Below are 18904 nucleotides of genomic sequence, written 5' to 3' on the forward strand. Positions count from 1 at the left end.
ACATTACCTGGTTCCAGCTTCTATAATGTCATGAGTTCCTGCTTTTCTGTCATACGACAGCATACAGAATACCTTCGGATATTCATTGAACAAAAATCTTAGCAATTTGAAGTAGAGCTAAATGAGTCAATCAACACTAATTCATGTGCCATCATTTCAGTTGTTTAGCCAAAATGTTGTTTAGTGGTTTAAGCTTCTTCAGTGTGAAGAGCTGGGGATGGGGCTGTTTATCGAACAAAACAAGCCAGTTTAAGATGCTACTTTGGGCTATTTAATGATTGACAGATGATTAATCAATACCAAAAAATTCATTAGCATCCACAAATTAAAAACAGATTAAATCACCGTGGATAAAAAAACAAAAACACTAACATTTATTTGTTTCATTTACAAAAGATGTTGAGAAAAAATAATCCATTCGCAGTCCTCCAGACAAAACAGATCCACTGTCACTAAACTGTTTTGTTACAGACAGACCGGTCTACCTGAGGCTGCACGATAGTCTGATCAGCTGAGAGTGCGCACATCAACAAACAGGATTCACCCGTTTAAAAGACACATTTGCAAACATCTCCTTGGGAAGAACCACAAAGGAAGCAGTGTGTGCTATTTTGAACACAAGGACCATGGAAATAAAACAGTTGATATGTTTAATCCAGCGTGACGATGTTTTGTATGAAGCAAAGCTGTGGTACATTACATTGGTGGAACAAGGTTAACAGAAAGTAGAAAAGGGTCAACTGCCTAAGCCTGCATGAGTGTGTTGTGTGTGTATTGGGGGCCATTACAATACAACTCTAGGGTCTGAAGACACTCGTGCCACAAGTACAGTTTGAATAGCGCTTCAGTCTGTGGAGGAGCACTTCATGGCAGCACACACGCTGTTCAAGCCATGACAGCACAAGAACTAGTAGATGCATGGACACAAAGACAAGAAACATTGAAATTAGATCACTATTCACCAGTTCCCCTCCGATCACACACTCTGGATTAAAGAAATGCAAAAGAACAAAGAAAAATATAATGTTTCTAGCTCAGGTAAAAACATTTCTATAGAGACATCTGTAAAAACACTTCAGTAATGACAACATATAAATACTACACATACAAAAAAACAATCCTTTATCCCTTAAAATGCTTCATGGTTAACAGCCATCGGCTGGTAAAGGTGGAGGGAGGCGTTTCGGATGGACCTGGCTCATCTTTGAGTCTGGTGCCTTATACAAGTTCTCACTCTAGTGGTCTGTACATGAACTGCAGTTGAATCTGGCCATGCTGGGAGGGACAAATGGCAGTTGGAATTACACTGTTTGCTTGTGCTGGCGTGGTCCAGGTCAGGATGATAATGAGTCGCGGGGAGCCAACGCGGTAGGTTGATGGGCTTTAACCTCCAAGGGGGTGTTCTACAGTCCAAAGCGGGCAGGGGTACGTCTGGGCGTCATGGGGGCCTCGTCTTTTCTCCCTGGTGTGCAGATTTTCGGAGCCCTGAATCAGAAAAGAAGTCTGTGTTGAGCCTCGTTTTTTCTTTGCTCTGTTCAGTCTAGGCTAAACATCCCTTACATTAGGCAAGCAGTTGTGGTTGAAGACGACTGAAGGTGAGGGAAGACTGGCCTGAATGTGAGCATGAAAGGAGCAGGCCTGCAGGAGATTGAAAAGGCAAGCTGAAGAGTGTTGGGACGTAGAGCGCCTGACGCCTCCGACAGCACAATCTATCATCTTTAATTACAGCAGTGCGACACCCTGACACTGCCCACACTTCCCTCATCTCTCTCGCTCTTCCTCTCTCTCTCTCTCTCTCTCTCTCTCTCACACACACACACACACACACACACACAGCAATTACAACCATCAGGCCATAACCCCCTTCTGTCACTGTGTCCCATTCTCACGGTCTTCAGAAGAAAAAAAGAAATGTGCAGTTCCCGCAATACACGAGCTGCCAGTAGTTTACTATCAGCAACGCACACAAATGCAGACAGGATACTGTACATACCAGAAGGTGGACAATGCACACATGTGGAGTGTTTCTTGAATTTAAACAGAATTTCCCCTACAGGGTCTTAAATGGACCATGCCATTAGTTTTGCTTGTTTTGGAGCATTCCCTAAAAAGTCTGTGTATTTTATATTACATTAAACGATACAGCAAATCAATGTTGTTGTTGTCTAGGTATCTAGTAGCATTCATTCATTTCTGTAGAACAAGAAAATCTCCAATTCTCAAAACTTGCAAATCCATCTGTACCTTAACACAGTACTCCCAACATGTGATGCACTCTATGATGAATTACACAACTCAAGCGCGGTCTGGTGGTTGTCTGTAAAAATGTGAAGTTTCAATAATTCGAGGAATAAAACACGTCTTTCTAGAAAACATTTTCAGGTCAAACTTCCAAATCAACTGTCGAAACAGAGAATATGACAAAGCTGACCAAGCCTTCAATGCCAACGTGCAGTGCTTGACAGTAAGGCTGCAATACTTTTTCTTGATTATTCGTGTAGTCACACTTTCCTAAACCCCGAAGTGATGATTTAAACGGTAACTTCAGTATTTTTCAAAGTGAATTTTTTATAATTGAGCTGTGAAACAAGCTGCAAGGGCAATTGTGGATGCAATGTTACATTCACTAAAATAGCTTGTTTTTGCCACTGACTGGCTCAGATTGTGATTATAAGTGTCTGTCAACTTTAATGAAAGGAATCTATGGAGACATGAAATGTTATTCCTTACCTTTCCCTTCATCGGATCAGTTTAGTATTGTGTCCAAGTCCCGCTTAAACACACAGCAACATGTTCGCTCTCCATTCGTGTACTCTGGCTTAAATAGAAACGGGCGGCCATCGAAATCAAGGACCTCATCCACATGGTCGAAATGATCTAAATATTCAGCCACGACAATGAAAATCTTTTAGATAACAACAAGCTACGCTTTCTGCACTCAATAAAACAGCCTGGTCGGCACTTCCATCACTGTCTTCCGGCAACTCGTCACCTCACGAAATGTTAGAGCTCTTTCCATAATGTTGTCAGACACTGATGGCAACAATCAGAACCAGAGTCAGTGGCAAAAACAAGCACTTTTAGTGGACGTAAATTGACGGTGGCAAATTGTCTCAATAGGATTAGAATGCAGCCTGTGAGAGGCTGCTGTCTGCGGAGCTCTCGCTCAATATTGGAACAATTTCAGAAATTGTTGTCCCCATTCGCCACAAAGACACAAAAAATAGGACCCAGGTAGAAAAATACAGAAGTTAACTTTTAAAATGTCTTGTTTTCTCCTGTCCAAAACACAAAGATATTCAAATTACAGTAATGTATGACAAAAGAGAAGTCGAAAATCTTCACAACTGAGAAGCTGGAACCAAAGAAAGTTTGGCAGTTCTCCACTCATCCACTTGAGAGCTTTCGACAACAGTATTGAGTTTGATACCCAGCCTTAAGTGTACATGATTGTACTTAGGAAGCTGAAACTTGTTGTATTGTCCTTTAAGTGGTTCATAAGTAAATAAGCAAGCACTTCTAGCTTTTACCACCGATGTAAAAACACTCTCTGACACCTCCACTTTCAAACACAAAACAACCAACTGGGTCATTTACTAATTCACACCACTGATCTGTGCTGGTGAGCAGGGAGACGGGCGATACGCAGCCGGCACACGAAGGCGTACCCAGAGAACTATTTCATCTCGGTCACACTGAACTCAGAGAGGAGACATGCGTGAGGCCTGCCGGAGGACAAAGGCAGCCGAGAGCCCAGGAGAGCACACGACATTCATTATCACACATCCAGCTTCCTCTGCCTGGATCCAATTCTTAATCCTATACCTCCAAGTGTGATTATATTCAACAGATCTGTTACAGACGTGGTCACGCAAACGCAGATAAACCAGCTGATTAATTAACAATAAAAGTTAGTTTTTAAATGTGTCGTTATAACCTTATTTCTCTCTGTAAAGCGTACGGATGGGTGTGAAATTAATTTTTTGGTCTAATTTGAAATTGAACGTCTCCCCCCCCCCCCCCCCCCCCTTCTTTCTCTGCTCTGCTATGGCACAATTTAAATTGCTGCAGTAATGGGGGTCAGCCAGGAGTCAATATTATTTCTTTTTGTCTCGTCTGCAGGGACCAGAGGTGAGAAAAGCTCATCATGAAGAGTGAGAGAGGTGGAGTAGAGAGTGGGAGAGGAGGAGAGGGAGGGAGGGGTGAAGATATGGATTGGCAGCGGTGAATTAAATGTTTCTATCTCGACTGTGTATGGAAAATGAGGGCCACGGGGAACTATTGTGAGATGAGGACCAATGTGTGACGAGGAGGAGAAATGAGGCGAGATGGTCGCCCACTTACTTAACAATGCCAGTGGTGGTCTTCTTCTCCTGCTCGTCTCGACGCGCTCGCAGCTGCTCCTCAGCCATGGACATCTCCTCCTCCATGTTGGTGAGCTCCTCCTTGGCCCGGCGACGGTTCTCCTAGAAAAGCAACACAAAGAGATGAGACCGGTATACAGGATTCAACTTTAAACTTTAAACTGAACACGCAACAGCCAGCAGACCAGGGACAAGAGGTCACAAGTCAGAAAGGTTGGGAACCACTGGTCTTAGTAACAAAGACAAAAAATGATGAATTCACCCCCAGACCAAAAGCAAACGGACATACGAGGACATTTCTGTGGACATACCTTTGGCTGTGCTGTGAATGAAACTAATGTGCATTAAGCAGGTACCGGCATTGTCTTACCTGTCTGCTTTTTCCTGCCTGTTTGACGCTGTAAAACATTGGTCCGAGTTCTGCTAGCCACTCTCCATCCACTGAAGTCACACACTGCATGTACTCCTACAACACAAAAGCGGCAGGTTACACACGAACGACACAGATCGAATTCATTGTTTTAATGCTTGCCGGGCTCTGCAGCAGGCAGTCTTTTTACCTTGGTGGTCATGACGAGCTCGTGGTAGATGATGTAGTCGGGGGTGTAGCCCATACCAAACAGGGAGCTGGTGGGATGGAGGTGACATGGCATGCCTGTCCTCACGTTCACATATTCACCAATGCCCTGGGAGCAAACACAGGCATGAATAATTAATTAAATGTGACACTCAGACGTTCTGGACAGGAAAGTGGGACCCTGTGTGTAGTGCTGCAGTTTAACGGTGTGTGTGTTAGTCTAAATGTGTGTGTTCGTGCCTGCAAAACAGGTCATACGAGCTAATGTGTTTCTCCACCTGGCTTAGACAGCAAGAAAATAAATGTGAAGTATATTCAACACTGTTACAAGTGCGTGGGTTCGCTGGATAGTCACAAGTCAGACGGAGAACCTTGATTATACAGTCATGATTTCAAATTCCCTTTCAGATTTTACCGGCGTATTAATGTGAGGCCAGAAGGGATATTTCACCACTCTGTAATTATGTTGCTATAAATCTGCCACAACCAGTTGCCACACGGCGGAACATACCTTGAGCTTGGCAGCCTGGTGGAAGTATGCAGCACAGATACACTTCCTGATGATGTCCCAGTCTGACCCGCAGGAAATCAGGTTCATCCTCTGCTGCACCATGATGTCCTTCAACTGGGAGCGCACCTCACGCACCTGCACAAAAACAATATGTGTCGGAAGTGGAACCTCATAGAAAACACGCCCGCTCTGTTGGCTCGCAATCAATTGTTTTAGTGGAACATTTCCATTCGACGAACTACTACATTTAAAATAATTCAACAGGACAGTAAATGGGCCTCAAAGGACTTGAATCATATGCGATACATTTTAAAAGACCAAATTAAAAGCAATAATGCACAATTTAAACTTGATGTGCTGGAATCCAATTGAAGACTGAATGGCAGGTTTCCATCCAGGGCCAGAGGGTGTTGACAGAGAGAACAGGTGAGGCAGTGGGAGTCTGACCTTGCGCATGGCCTTGGTGTGGATGAAGTGGTCGTTGCACCAGATGCTGGAGTAATTGTTGTTCTTCCACTGCATGTAGACGTTAAGGTAGGTGAGGTGGTCGCTCTCTGGGACTGAGAACTTCTCTCTCACCTGGTCACTCTCCTCCTCACGGCCCTGCAGAGACACATAGAATCAAGTTTAGTGACCTCTGTACTAAACGGTACGCGTTTCAACTGTATCTAATGAGATGTACCTTCGGTCTGTAGAAGATGGCCGGCACAGACAGCATGGAGACGATGATAAGGATGTCAGCACTGCAGCTCATGTCGCAGGACACAATCAGCATCTTGGAGAGGGCGGGGTCGAGGGGGAACTCCACCATCAGACGCCCCGTCGGTGTCAAAGCACCTGAGAGGACAGAATAGAACACAACCACGAGGTTAGTCGTGAAGATTATAAAAGGGCATGCAATGTGAAGAATTAAGGAGGAACAACATAAGACGAGTGATAAGCTCCTTTTCCACCGAAAGCCTGCTGGCGTGAGGGAGAAGCCAGCATAATGTGACACTTATTTGTCTATCACCGTGAGTGAGGATGAACTGCTGACAGTTGCGAAAAAGAAAGAGTGAGATCAAAAACTTTGCCAGTTCTGATTTAAATGATTAGACGACAGAGTCTAAGAAGCTTACGAGGAGCAAAAGCAGAGCAACAGAGCAGCCAGTTTGGGGCAGGTAAGCCTTAATCAGAGATAATCTGCTGTTAACACACCATACAGGGAATCATCAAAAGTCCCTCCTCATCCCCAAATCCCTAAATCCCCTGGAATCTGGCTAAGGATGAGACAGAAATGAGACCCGACCAGTCAAATCAAAACACAGGATCAGTTACTAGGCAATTACTCCACCGGCTAAACTTCACAACTACTTCCTCTAGGCCTGTTTGCTGTGTCTGCAGCATCACTGCAGCATAGTCTCCTGCCTGCGTTTGTGGTGTCAGCTTCCCTATGTAGGAGCTCAAAGCAACGCTGAGGGGTAAATACGACCCTGAAGTACCCAATATTCTCTGTCACAGCGTCATCTTCATCTCAACAGGAGGATTACTGATGTTCTTTGGCCGCTCTGTATACAGGACTAGTCTAGGCGGACCTACGGCCAGAGGCAGGGAAAAGAAAACTGATGTAAAATATAATTAGGATACTTTGCATGATGTTATTTATACATATTATTCATCTTTTTTCTTTAAATATGTTCCAATTACCTCTGCAACAACTTATTGACTCAATTAGTCAACACACAAATACAAATCTAAAAATGTTGAATCTTTTTTTTTGACAAAAAATGGCAAAACTTTTGAGGGTCCAGCTTCTCAAACGTGAATATTTGACAGTAAACTGAATTTCTTTGAAGCTTTGGAAACTTGTGATGGAATGTTTTCTCAATTTGCTGATATTTTACAGACCAAAAAATCAATGGAGAAAAAAATGATTAGATGAAAATACAGTGAAAACCTCTTATAGTGAAGGGTGATGAACATTACAAGTGGATGATTAAAATAACTTTGTTTTCCTCTTTCTTTACTCCTCATGCAGAACATCCTCTTATTGACATTTGCATATTTATTACATGAATATAAAGAAATTAAACGGAAAGCTTTGCTATTTGCTGAATTTGACTGTTTTTCCTTCACGAGTCCACTCAAGGGGGAATTAAGTGGCCCGGCATTATCAATGCACTCGAGGACGGCTTCAACCGCAAGTGGTTTACCCGCGCACGTCGAGTTTCTGCCTCATTACTAGCAGCCACGGCTGTATCTCGTTGTTTGAGTAGACTACACAAAGCAGCTTGAGGAACAACAACGTTCGCTGCTGCATCTCGTCATTAAGATAAAATTACTTTCTTTTCCCAGTCATGATTTTGTTATTCCAACTCCTGTTCACTACACACACCTGTGTTGTCCAGAGCTCCCAGGATCCACAGCTGGTACATGGAGTTGAGCATGTTGTCTTCAGGTGGGGGATCCATGAAGTGGAAGAGGAGCAAATCCTGAACACCTAGAGACTTCAACAGCAGGACTACGTTGGCCAGGTTGGTCCTCTGGATCTCTGGGATGGTGGTCGTCAGCATCTCATTCTTATAGGCGCTCTGAGTGTAGAGCCTGGACGGAGAGGAGGGCACCAAGACAGACGTGGACAGAGACAGACACATGAATTGGACATGTATTATTTCTGGGACAGAGAACGAAGTCAATTGGAATAAAATTGTTATGTTCTCTAATATGTGCAGACATGTCTGTGGGATTCTAAATAAGCAGTAAGCACCAGACGTAATTCAGCTGCAGAGGAAAATTCAGGAAGCTACAATTTATTAAAAGGGGGATATCCAGAGTTAAAGTAAAGGACCTGCCTTAAAAAAAGCTCTCGCAACAATTACAGCTGAGGTGTGCGCTTATAATTACAGAATGATTTGAATGCATATGGAGGTTTTAAGCGAGTGCCTGCAGTCGCACCTAAAAGGGTCTTTGAGTGGGGAATTCGCCACGCAAGCGGCGCAAACCAGCGTGACTCACTCTATCTGCTCTCTAACACACACACACACACACACACACAGTGCAAAGCTCCTCCAAAAGCGATTCTTCATAGATCTGTGTGAGCTTGTGTGTAAGAGCAGGTGGGCAGGATTAATCCAGAAATATGTGGGGTTTCATAAGCATGCTAGCTCATTAGCAATGCATAATGGATCGCCCTGTGCGTGTCGTCGTCACTCAATCTTTACTTAAGTGAATATGGCAAAGCGGGTAGAGGTCAAGTGAAACCTCTGGCGAGGTCTTTTGTCGCACATTTCCTCGCCATAAACAGAGTTAAACTGCATGAAATCCTTTGGAGATTAGAGTTCTGGCCCTCTTCCTGCCTCTGACTGTCTTGAAAGCATGGTCATGTCACACATCCAGAGCCCTGAGCAAATCATCCGAGGACAGCACTGATATCAAACAACTGAAGGAGGAACACACTTTAACAAGTTGTGCTAAAAAGATGCTACACTCTCAGGGAAACAGAAAAAAACAGGAAAGGAACAGATATATCATGTTCAGGTGGTTTTATTTCTGAATGTGAACTAAGACAGCTGGAAAATAATGTACGTTTCTGCCCTCAGGAGAATGCAAAACGAATGACAAAATGAAAATAGCCTCCCTTTTGTGGATTCAGGAGAAGCCTTATTGCTCGCTAAAAGCTAAGTTTAGGAGCAGCATTGCAGGAATCTGAATATGGCACTTTCAACATGCATCGGATCCAGCTCAACATTGATTGTGGCTGTGCGCATGCGTTTGTGAACACATGCTCATGCAGAGAGAAGACAGAGGCCATTACCTGTAACACTGTCCAGGTCCTGTGCGCCCTGCTCTGCCAGAACGCTGGTTGGCATTGGCCTGGCTGATGGGATAAACCTGTAGAGCATCCATTCCAATGCGAGGATTGAAAACCTGTTGACAGAAGAAACAAGTTAGTAATATAACAATTGTGTCAGATTGGTTTAAACTTGCGCATAGGAAAAGGAACTTTCTAAAACTGCAGCTTGAAAAACAAAATATATTTATATATAAAGTATATATAGCACACATTCCTACCTTAAGTTTGCAGTATCCTGCATCCACGACAAACATGATTCCGTCAACAGTGAGGGAGGTCTCAGCGATGTTTGTAGCAACAATGCATTTCCTCACACCATCTGGAGCCTAGCAGAGGACAAATGAAAGCAGTCAGCTTTGTTTTCTCACTTGTGTTAATAACATTGACTCATGGATGTAAAGTGTACAGATACAAACCTTCTGGAAGATCTTGGCCTGGAGGTCAGAAGGCAGCTGGGAGTAGATTGGCAGCACGGTCAGAGCAGGAGCGTTCTCCAAGTCCTCCAACCGCTCCACGATCTGATCCGACGTCACCTGCGAGAACAAAGATATACCTTCCTTAGATTTGGGAACACAAAATGGGAAGAACCTCCTGATCCTTGTCAACTGACAAAATATATTTACACTATACATAAAGACAGAAAGCAGAAGGAATCTAATCTGTGAATCGATGGCCACTTCCATGCTTTTTAAAAAGGCAAATACTACTTTACTTCTACAGCACATTTATACATGAAATTTAGATTAGTCCTTATGCCAAAACTGTATGCAACAACCATTTGAGTGATAACAGCAGCCATGTCCCTCACCTCAATATCCTCCTGCCCGGGCATGAAGATGAGGATGTCTCCTATCAACCCGCTGAGGTGGATCTGCAGGGCCTGCTTCACTGCTGCCTCCACGTAGTCCTCCTGAGGAGTCTACACAGCACAAACCACAACACATAACCCCAAAAATAAACCACTGACGTGACCTTACAACAACCAAGATATAATGATTTGTATTTTTATCTGCCAAAAGATAGTTGATGTCAATTAACACAGGGTGTTACAAAATATAAGTGAATGTGACACATCATTTCACTGGGCTTATGTCTGTTCTTATAAATGCATTTTATAGATTTCATCACAATCTCACATGATCGTGCTTTGAGAATATACAAGTTGGTCTTTGGAACGTTACAAATCAGCAGTAATTCCTGAAATATGGCACAATAATAATAATGAACTGAAGCTACTAAAAAGGATGTACCGTAATGACAATGATTTAATGTATTTCGGATGAAGTGAAAGTGTCTCTAAATGAACATAGAACAGAAGCATACCTTGCTAAACAAGATGTCCACGGGGAACGTTCTTCCTGGAATGTGGAAAATGGGTACGTTGCCAAAAAATGCCGCAAACTTGTCCGAGTCCATAGTTGCAGAGGTAACTATGAGTTTCAAATCAGTACGTCGAGATACAACCTGATGGGAAACAGAGGACAGTTGAGTGGAATATTCAAGTTGAGTGTATTTACACTGAAATCAGTAAAGGAAACATCAACCTCTCACGGTAATTGATCATGTAGACACACAGCAGCAGCAGCTGTGTGTATATCTTGAAAATAACAAAAATAAATCTCTTTATCAGGTGTTAGGTAGTTGCACTGACCTCACGTAGCAGGCCGAACAGCACGTCAGTATTCAGGGAGCGTTCATGAGCCTCATCCATGATGACAGCACTGTAGTGGTCCAGGTCCGACTCCCTCAATGACTCCCTGAGCAGGATACCGTCCGTCATGTACTTTATCAAGGTCTTCTCCGATGTGCAGTCCTCAAAACGGATTGCATAGCCCACCTGCAGGCAACAATATAAGACATACAGCAAATAATATTATACGACATGTGTAGGGATTACAAAAAAAACACGAAAAAAAAAAAATCAGACTTCATTAAAATACAACCACAGCATTTTTTGCTGATCTCCATTCATCTATTTAGGCAGCTCCAGTATATATTGTTTGTTGCTCCTCAGTTCAACCCCAGGCAGCAGCAGACATGATATTTTCCTTTAAACCACTAGATGGCATTGTTACACAGCACATGACTTGCTATCGAGTTTGTTCAAGAGAGCATTCAGACCCTCAACGCAGACATTAGTTCAAGTTCAAGTTCAAAAGTTCAAAGTTCACTTTATTGTCAAAGTTTCCACATGTGTTATGCATACAGAAAATTCGAAATGCCGTTTCTCGCAGTCCCACAGTGTAATATAGACATGAACATATAACATATAATAGAATAAAATAGAATAAAGTTAAGAACATAAGGGCCTAGATTACTGTAGTTTATGAACCGCTCACCTTCATAGCTGAGGTACGAGGACACAGTAGCTCTTTCTGTCTCTACTCGGAGGTCATGGGGCAACTTAACTACTTGAGCGATCAAACAAGTCCACAGTTTTACCATGTTAGATAAACGACTTATTCGATATCAACAACAAACGTAAGAGTCAAGGTTCCCAACAAAAACTTGGAGGGAAATTAAAAAGAGTGCTATAATGACCTTCACACATTAAAAAATAAAACCTTGTCCGATCATCTTTGTCTTGAATACATTTCCCGTGTTTAGTTCTTAGGTGTAACCACTGATGATCAGCTTAACTGGAAAACAAGTGTCAAGTATCAAACAACGCTATTAATGGTATGTTACGGAGAGTGAGACAAATCTTGTCAAGAAAAAGAACTTTCTGGATTTCTATATTGCTCTATGATTTATCCTTTCATATGTTTCGGCAACATATATGGGCAAGCAGTCGCTCCTCATGTCTGATTTAAAAAAAAAAAAGAAGATCTGAAGCAACTTCTCTTGACGGAGTCGAGAACAGTACTATGTAAACTACTTATGATACAGCGTGGGACAGCAGTGCAAGTACTCGTTATTGTAATCCTTTTGCTTCCGTGGTCTTTTTATTGCTAGTATTTCTTCTTTGGAAATTGTATTCTGTTCTTTATTTTTGATACACATTTTCAATATAAATGTATTTTCTTTTGTTTCATTTTACTACACACACAAAAGAACCAAACTAAATAAATACTGAGGATATCAAAAGCAGATTATTCACATTTGATGTCCACAAGGGATCCACAATCACAAATGAAACTGCACACAGACCATTAAATGCAGCGATTGTTGGCTGAAGCAGCTGTCTCACCTCCTCTCCAAGGTTAGTGCCGATCTCCTCGCTGACTCTCTTGGCCACACTCATGGCTGCCACTCTTCGGGGCTGAGTACAACCCACCATGCCATAGCTGGTGTAGCCATCCTCATGCAGGTACTGGGTCAGCTGCGTAGTCTTCCCACTGCCCGTTTCCCCAACAACAATCACAATGCTGTTGTCCCTGCGGATGCCAGTCAACGCATTAAAAAAAAAACAGTCAAAGAACAACTCACAGTTTTGATGTAAAACACTTTTTAGGAGAAAATTGGGAATAAAAGTGTATCCGAGGACAGCAATGCACTCTGAAAATACCGTATGATGTTGAGGAGTTGCTGTCTGACAGCAAAGATAGGCAGATACTGTCTCTGTTCCAGAAGGGTCTTCTTCTTAGCAAACTCACTGCTGGCCTCGTTCTTTTCCCTCATGTGGTCTGCAAATTTCTGCTCTGTTCTGTAATACAGAGAGGAATCACCAACACATGAATATGGCAGGTCAGACATTACAGTTCAACTAGTTAGGCCGGTGAATTATCAAAAAGAAAAAGTGAAACGTCATCTAGCCCCTTGCATGGACAGTCTGGTCACCTGTAGTCTACTTTGCCGTCCTCTCCCACCGGTTTGCCCCCAGAGGAGTCCTGCTCTTCAGTCTTCTTGATGCCCATGATATCTCCCAACTTGGTGCCTGCCAATTCCCAGTGTTTGTGCTGTGCCTGTAAACAATGAATTATTCCAATTAAACCATATGAATATGAAGATTTAAGCTTCACACACATATTGCGATTTTGTGCACGTTCATCACGTCTGGTGTTTCGCCTCACGGATGGTGGTTTGCAGTTAAAATGTCATCAGCTGACCAGCTAATGTGATTATGAATAAATGATTTACTAAAGCGATGAAGTTAGACAGCGATGGCATTATCAACCGGACAGGTGCACAGCAACAAACCCCTTTGACATTTATCAACAGCGGCGTATGAAGATCATATCTGCGCTTCTCCACATTTCTCCGTTCAGATGAATAAACCAACGACATATTCATTTAAAGTCCTCACTGGTTTTAGCTATAAACATATCTACTGTACATCAACAACAACAACATTCTTAGTTGTTAATCCAGCCGACCTTCTTGCGTTCTTTCTGCTCACGATGTTTACGGACAAGCTGGCTGCCTTTGCGAGCAATGATGGCCATGTCAGAGGTAGCATCTTTCACAGGGATGACAGGCTCCGGCTGCAGCAGGAAAAGAAGTACACAAACATTCAGATACAAACTCTTCAAGTTTAGTTCGAGCGAAATCGGAGTCATTATTCAACTCCAACCATATCCCTAGTGACTAGAGGCAGGGTTCATCGTCATTTACTTGCCCCGATACAGATCGTTTTTGTTAATTTAATTGTCATGTTCAGTCTTTATTTAAGTAAATTAAATGTGGCGAACTGTGCAATGCAGAGTTGCCGTTTCATTTACCCCTTGCCCAATCGGGCTAATTAGCTGCTAGATTTACTAGCCCGACGTGATATTTGACTCGACCCGAGCAAGCGGACGATCCTTATTGTTGCGCCCTGTAGAGGCCTTTGATCATGAACTGTTTAGACCTTGTTTACCTGCTTAGTAAAGACTATTCTTCCATCCAGAAAGGGAGGAACCAGGTTATGAATCAGCAGATGAACCTTAGCAGCATTGTCCTCCTCAAAGTCTTCATCCACCTCTAACCTCTGCACCACACCACTGGTCAGCATACGGTTGGTCTCCCACCGCTCATTATCCTGAGACAAGAAACACAGCCGGTTACAAAGACAGACCAACAAACAAGTATAGTACACACACACATACAGTAGAAGTCTGTGCTTGCAGTTGTGATAAGGCCGATATGAGGCACCGTGGTTGTACCTCGTTGATCTGTCGCTTATGGGCAGATATCCTTTTTTGAGTCTGCTTCTGAAGGATCTGCTCCCTCTTCTTTACATATTCTTCAGAGGTGGTAGTGAAAGGGTTGTGGAACTCGTCATAGCCTTCGTCCATCATGTACCAATCTCTGTCAGCTTGCTGCAAAACCGTGAGACAATAAGAGATGTCAAAAAGTGGACACGGAAAACCGTTACAGCTTCTATGAGGCATAAATGAGAGAAAACTCGCCTTCTGGTCCTCCTCCCACTGGTCTTTCTCATCCTCGTTATCAAACATGAAGCCATCTTCTTTCCTACCTGAAGAAGAGACCGATTAAGAAATGTTCTGGGACATACAGTATTTAAATCCTGCATGCGAGCACAAAACGGCCTGATTCTAGAACAGTACCTTTTCCTTGTGATAAACGAGGTGTAGAACCCAAATGCTTTCTGTCATTGGCCCACTCGTTGTACTTGTACGATGGGGTAGGCAGGGGTGTGTCGTCAGGGTAGCGGCCTCTGACTGACCTAAGCACACAGCAGAGAGACGTTATGCGAGGAGCACGTGGCATCGGCATTCTATCTCAAATATGAGTAGAACTAACAGTGAGGATTTATAAAAGCCTCTTACATGTCGAAGTGACGGTACGTGAAAGGGTGTCACGATAATGTGATTATAAAGCTGAGAAATGTGTTAATATCACATACAAATATCAATGTTGTAAAATGCAAATAACCAGTAGCTTTCATTACCATTGTGTTGGAGAAATAAGGTGTTTGGAGAATGTTAGCCCAACCATGTTCAAACATTTGGTCTGTAACTTTATGACGACAATCTCATCGAAGTTTTTTTCTTTCTTAAACTTTTATGTAGGCAAGTTTCTGCTTGCAGAAATAAGGGATATATTCATTCAATAGAAACTATTATTTGCATTTTGCCAAAAATCCAAAGTACAATTAAAACCTCTCTTTTACAAATTGCATGCCTACTGAGGAATACAATTCTGTTTCTGTCTGTTTTCAGTCTCAACTATTTTAAGTGCATTTAACAATCACTTTACTATCTACTTTCTACTTTAACTTTTCAACTGAGGCTTTGGGTCAGGAGGATGAAATGTGAGGTAAAGTAATTGACAGCTGTCTACCTGTCTCTCCTCTCACTCTCTCGGCCGGAGCGATGGCTTCGCTCGGAGCGATCCATCTCTTTGTGAGACAGGGCAGGGGACGGAGATTCCCACTGGGAATGCCGTGAACTGGAATAACCACTGTCATCCTCCTCCCAGTTGGAGCGTGAGGGTGTGAAAGAATCTAATGTAGAAAACAAAATAAGTTCAGTCAACCAATTTGTGGTAAGTACCATTATAAAGAACACATTGAAATAAAATCAGATGAATAAAACAAACTACCTCTGGGGCGTTGCTGTGGCGTCGGGGGCTCTTCTCTCTTCGTCCCTCTGCTGATGCGATCGGAGAAGCCGTCTCTCTGTGAGCGCTCGCTCCTCTCGCTGCGCTCCGACCGGCTGCTGCCACGACTGCCCTCTCGCTCATCTGACACACGGAGAAAGAAGAAGAAACCATTTTTATTGTCATATACACATACATGAAATTTGACTACTGCATTTGACCCATCCCTGTATATAGGGAGCAGTGGGCTGCCATTGATCGGCGCCCAGGGAGTCAGGGGTTCAGTGTATTGCTCAGGTACACTTCGACAGGTGACACGTCCCAGTCGGGGATCGAACCGTTGACTTTCCGGTTCCCAGACAACCTCTTAACCCAGTGAGCCACGGTCGCCCCCGAATGGTTAAGTTAATCTCAACAACCCTGACAGATCCAACAACCAGAAGTCTACTTGCATTAGAATACAAACAATACAAGCTACATGCAACATGAGTGATCTTTAGAATCACCTCTTCGGTCTCTTCCCTTATCTCGGCTCCTTTCCTTGTCCCTTTCTCTGTTCTTGTCCTCTTTGGAGGAGGCGTAAACTCCATGCTCCCGCCTCTCTTTCTCTCTCTGCTGGTGTCGGCGTCGGAACTCTTCGCTGACCCCTCCGGGGCTTGAGGGTGTCTCGGAGCCAGTCACACGATACTTCCTGCTAGAAAAATGTAAACAAAACATTACACATTGCACAAAACATTGGTCATACTATATGATTTAAAACTTCCCAAACAGTGCGGTCCAGGAGTATAAAGATCCAACGATTTCAATATCAAATGAATTAGAAATAATGATAATCTGAATAAACATGAGGGATGGGTGTTGCCCGTCTATTTATGCATTATCTATAACTTTTAATTAAAGTATTATCATCATGGGTGAAGCACCAACACTTACCTCTCCTTCTTAGCATCCATGTCCTTATCGTCGTCTTCTTCATCAGACCCAGAGTCACTTTTACCTTCCTCCCAGTCCTTGAAGGAGGAAACCTTTGACTTCTTTCTATTGATGTCATCGGCCTCTGCCTGTTCCTTGCTCTCGCGCTCCTTCCTTTTCTGGGCTGCCAGCAGATCCAAGCCCAGCAGCGAGGTGCGAGGAGATGGTGCTCGAAAAACATGGGGCTCTGCAGCAGCACTCTTCTTCTTTACCATCAGTCCACCGACTTGAGAATCTGGATCAGTCCCTTCCAGCCTATGCATGGACACATCGTCATCCATTATCTGCGGGGAAACAATGATATGTGCAAAAGGTGTTAAGCTACTAAACTGTTGCTCATGGCATCCGTCAGACAAAATTACACATTTGTTGTTTTTAACTTTTGGTACATCATGAATCGTATGATCTATAAGATGCAATAATTAACCAATGACAAGATACAAGATCCTAGAGTCAAAGGTGACCTCGCCGTATTGTCTGACCAGCAGTGGAAAAACCCAAGCAGCAAATCCTTACAGTGCAGAAGCTGTAACAAGAAAAGGTTTCCCATTGTTTCATAATTAAACACTTGGTTACTACAATCAATGTGTTGTCAAATTAGTCAAACTATCAATTTAGCTCTAAAACAACATTTGTGTCAGTTTGTGACCGTTGACACAATGGGGGTGTAAAATGATTTAATCTTCATCTTCCATAAGAACAGATATTTGTTCAATCAAACTTTACTTCCAGCTCAAAGGAAAAACGTCTGCTAACATATTTACTTACTCAGAAACAAACCATCGAGACACATAACTTTAGTTTCCCCCATTTGTTACCTTAAAAAGGTACCTAAAGTCACAAACAGGGCCAGATTCATACTGGCTAGCTCTCCTGTCGTTTGATTTGCGTGAACTGTTGTGTTGTTTACCAATTTAACCGTAACGTTACAAATGACATGCAGCCACTAAGTCAACACTGATCCGCTTCAGAGGAGGAAACGTGTTGTAAATCTAAACTACGTTGACGCAGTAACTGTATTGCATTGGTGTATTTGTAAGTAAAATGAGTATATGTCCCCTTGATTAATAACAGCTTAGATTAAGTGGAACTATTGCTTACCTGACAAAGAGCTGCTAGCGTCAGCAAGCCTGCGAGCTATCAGGTCCTGTCCCGACAAGGCCGGGCGGCAAACTGCGGGAATATGCCGCGTGTTTCTGTGTCTAAAATGCAGAAACTCTCACATCAAGTTAACGATTTGAGGTCAACTAATGCACGGGTAAGTACTCCAGGGAATGGAGGATCTATAGCTGTCACTGGAAATTATCTAAACTGCGACTTTCTTAAACACAACGCATATGTTTACAGACAAGAGAGCAGCCATTGCAATCCCACAATTCTTCTTCTTCTGTTTATTGGCGGACTACAAACCAACGTTTAAGGTGCATACCGCCACCTACTGTCCGGAGTGTGTAACACAACGACTTTATGACAATTGTCATTTAAACACAATATTGTTATTATTATGAATAAAATAAATAAAAAAGTCCACGTAAAAAAAGACTTTATATAGAAGTTATAATCTGGATATTAAACTCCAATCCCGCAATTCTTCTTTTTTTGTGTATATTGGGGTTTGACCAACTAATGTAGAGGCGCATTACCGCCACCGCCTGGACTGGACTGTTACTGTTCTTCTTCTTGTAACGTTACTTAATTGGCGGTATATAACCGTTGCATACGAGGTGCACACCGCTATCCACTGTACCTAAGTATGTCGTATGTGACATTGTCCCTGGACAACTTTATATAATTATGTAATAAACGTAATAATAAGTAAAGTAAAATGTCGATAATTTAAAAAATATATTCTTTGATGTTTTATTTAATCCTGTGTGCTCTCCTGTTTCCTCTAAACACAACCAACTGGACTGTAGTGTGGACCAAGAGATCATGCAGGATAATAGATTAAGAAAGAAATAAAAAGGAAAAAGTTGAATTATTATCGCTAAATAAGTTTCTTAAGTGCAGTCGGATTCTCTTTTTCTAAGTTATTGTGAGCAGCTACAGTGTGACAGTAAAAAGAAAAAGTTTGCGATTCCGAACGCAGCTCATGTGAAATGTAGTATTCTAAAAATACCAGTATGTCCTCCTACTGCATCCAGTCACATTTTGCAGTGTGCAAA

At 42.7% G+C, this 18904-nt stretch overlaps 1 protein-coding gene across 2 annotated transcripts; it reads right to left on the minus strand.

Moving 5' to 3' along the window:
- Positions 1 to 636: 636 nt before the first annotated feature.
- dhx38 (DEAH (Asp-Glu-Ala-His) box polypeptide 38) lies at positions 637 to 18058 on the minus strand. Of its 2 annotated transcripts, none has more exons than XM_079294361.1 (27): positions 17841 to 18058; positions 16701 to 17023; positions 16274 to 16458; positions 15771 to 15911; positions 15510 to 15672; positions 14774 to 14892; positions 14615 to 14682; positions 14369 to 14524; positions 14083 to 14244; positions 13601 to 13708; positions 13065 to 13189; positions 12793 to 12930; positions 12475 to 12661; positions 10936 to 11121; positions 10608 to 10748; positions 10093 to 10203; positions 9701 to 9817; positions 9503 to 9610; positions 9246 to 9358; positions 7827 to 8035; positions 6135 to 6289; positions 5900 to 6055; positions 5453 to 5587; positions 4925 to 5050; positions 4735 to 4830; positions 4345 to 4466; positions 637 to 1485 (listed from the first exon to the last, which is right to left on the minus strand). In XM_079294361.1, the coding sequence occupies exons 2-27, from the start codon at positions 17018 to 17020 to the stop codon at positions 1404 to 1406; spliced, it is 3729 nt and encodes a 1242-aa protein (XP_079150487.1). In that variant the 5' UTR covers positions 17021 to 17023; positions 17841 to 18058; the 3' UTR covers positions 637 to 1403. The 2 variants fall into 2 exon arrangements, with proteins under 2 accessions (XP_079150487.1, XP_079150486.1); XM_079294360.1 differs by having other exon boundaries at positions 16274 to 16461.
- Between the last annotated feature and the right edge of the window lie 846 nt (positions 18059 to 18904).

The sequence above is a fragment of the Melanostigma gelatinosum genome (assembly GCF_949748355.1).
Source record: "Melanostigma gelatinosum genome assembly, chromosome: 2".
Classification (NCBI taxonomy): Eukaryota; Metazoa; Chordata; class Actinopteri; order Perciformes; family Zoarcidae; genus Melanostigma; species Melanostigma gelatinosum.

Coding starts and splice junctions, on each gene's coding strand:
- dhx38 (XM_079294360.1), bottom strand. CDS start 17,020: ATGGATGACGATGTGTCCATGCATAGGCTGGAAGGGACTGATCCAGAT. Junction 14,245..14,368: donor ATAAGCGACAGATCAACGAG/GTACAACCACGG, acceptor TTCTTGTCTCAG/GATAATGAGCGGTGGGAGAC. Junction 12,662..12,792: donor CAACTCCTCAACATCATACG/GTATTTTCAGAG, acceptor TGGCATCCGCAG/GGACAACAGCATTGTGATTG.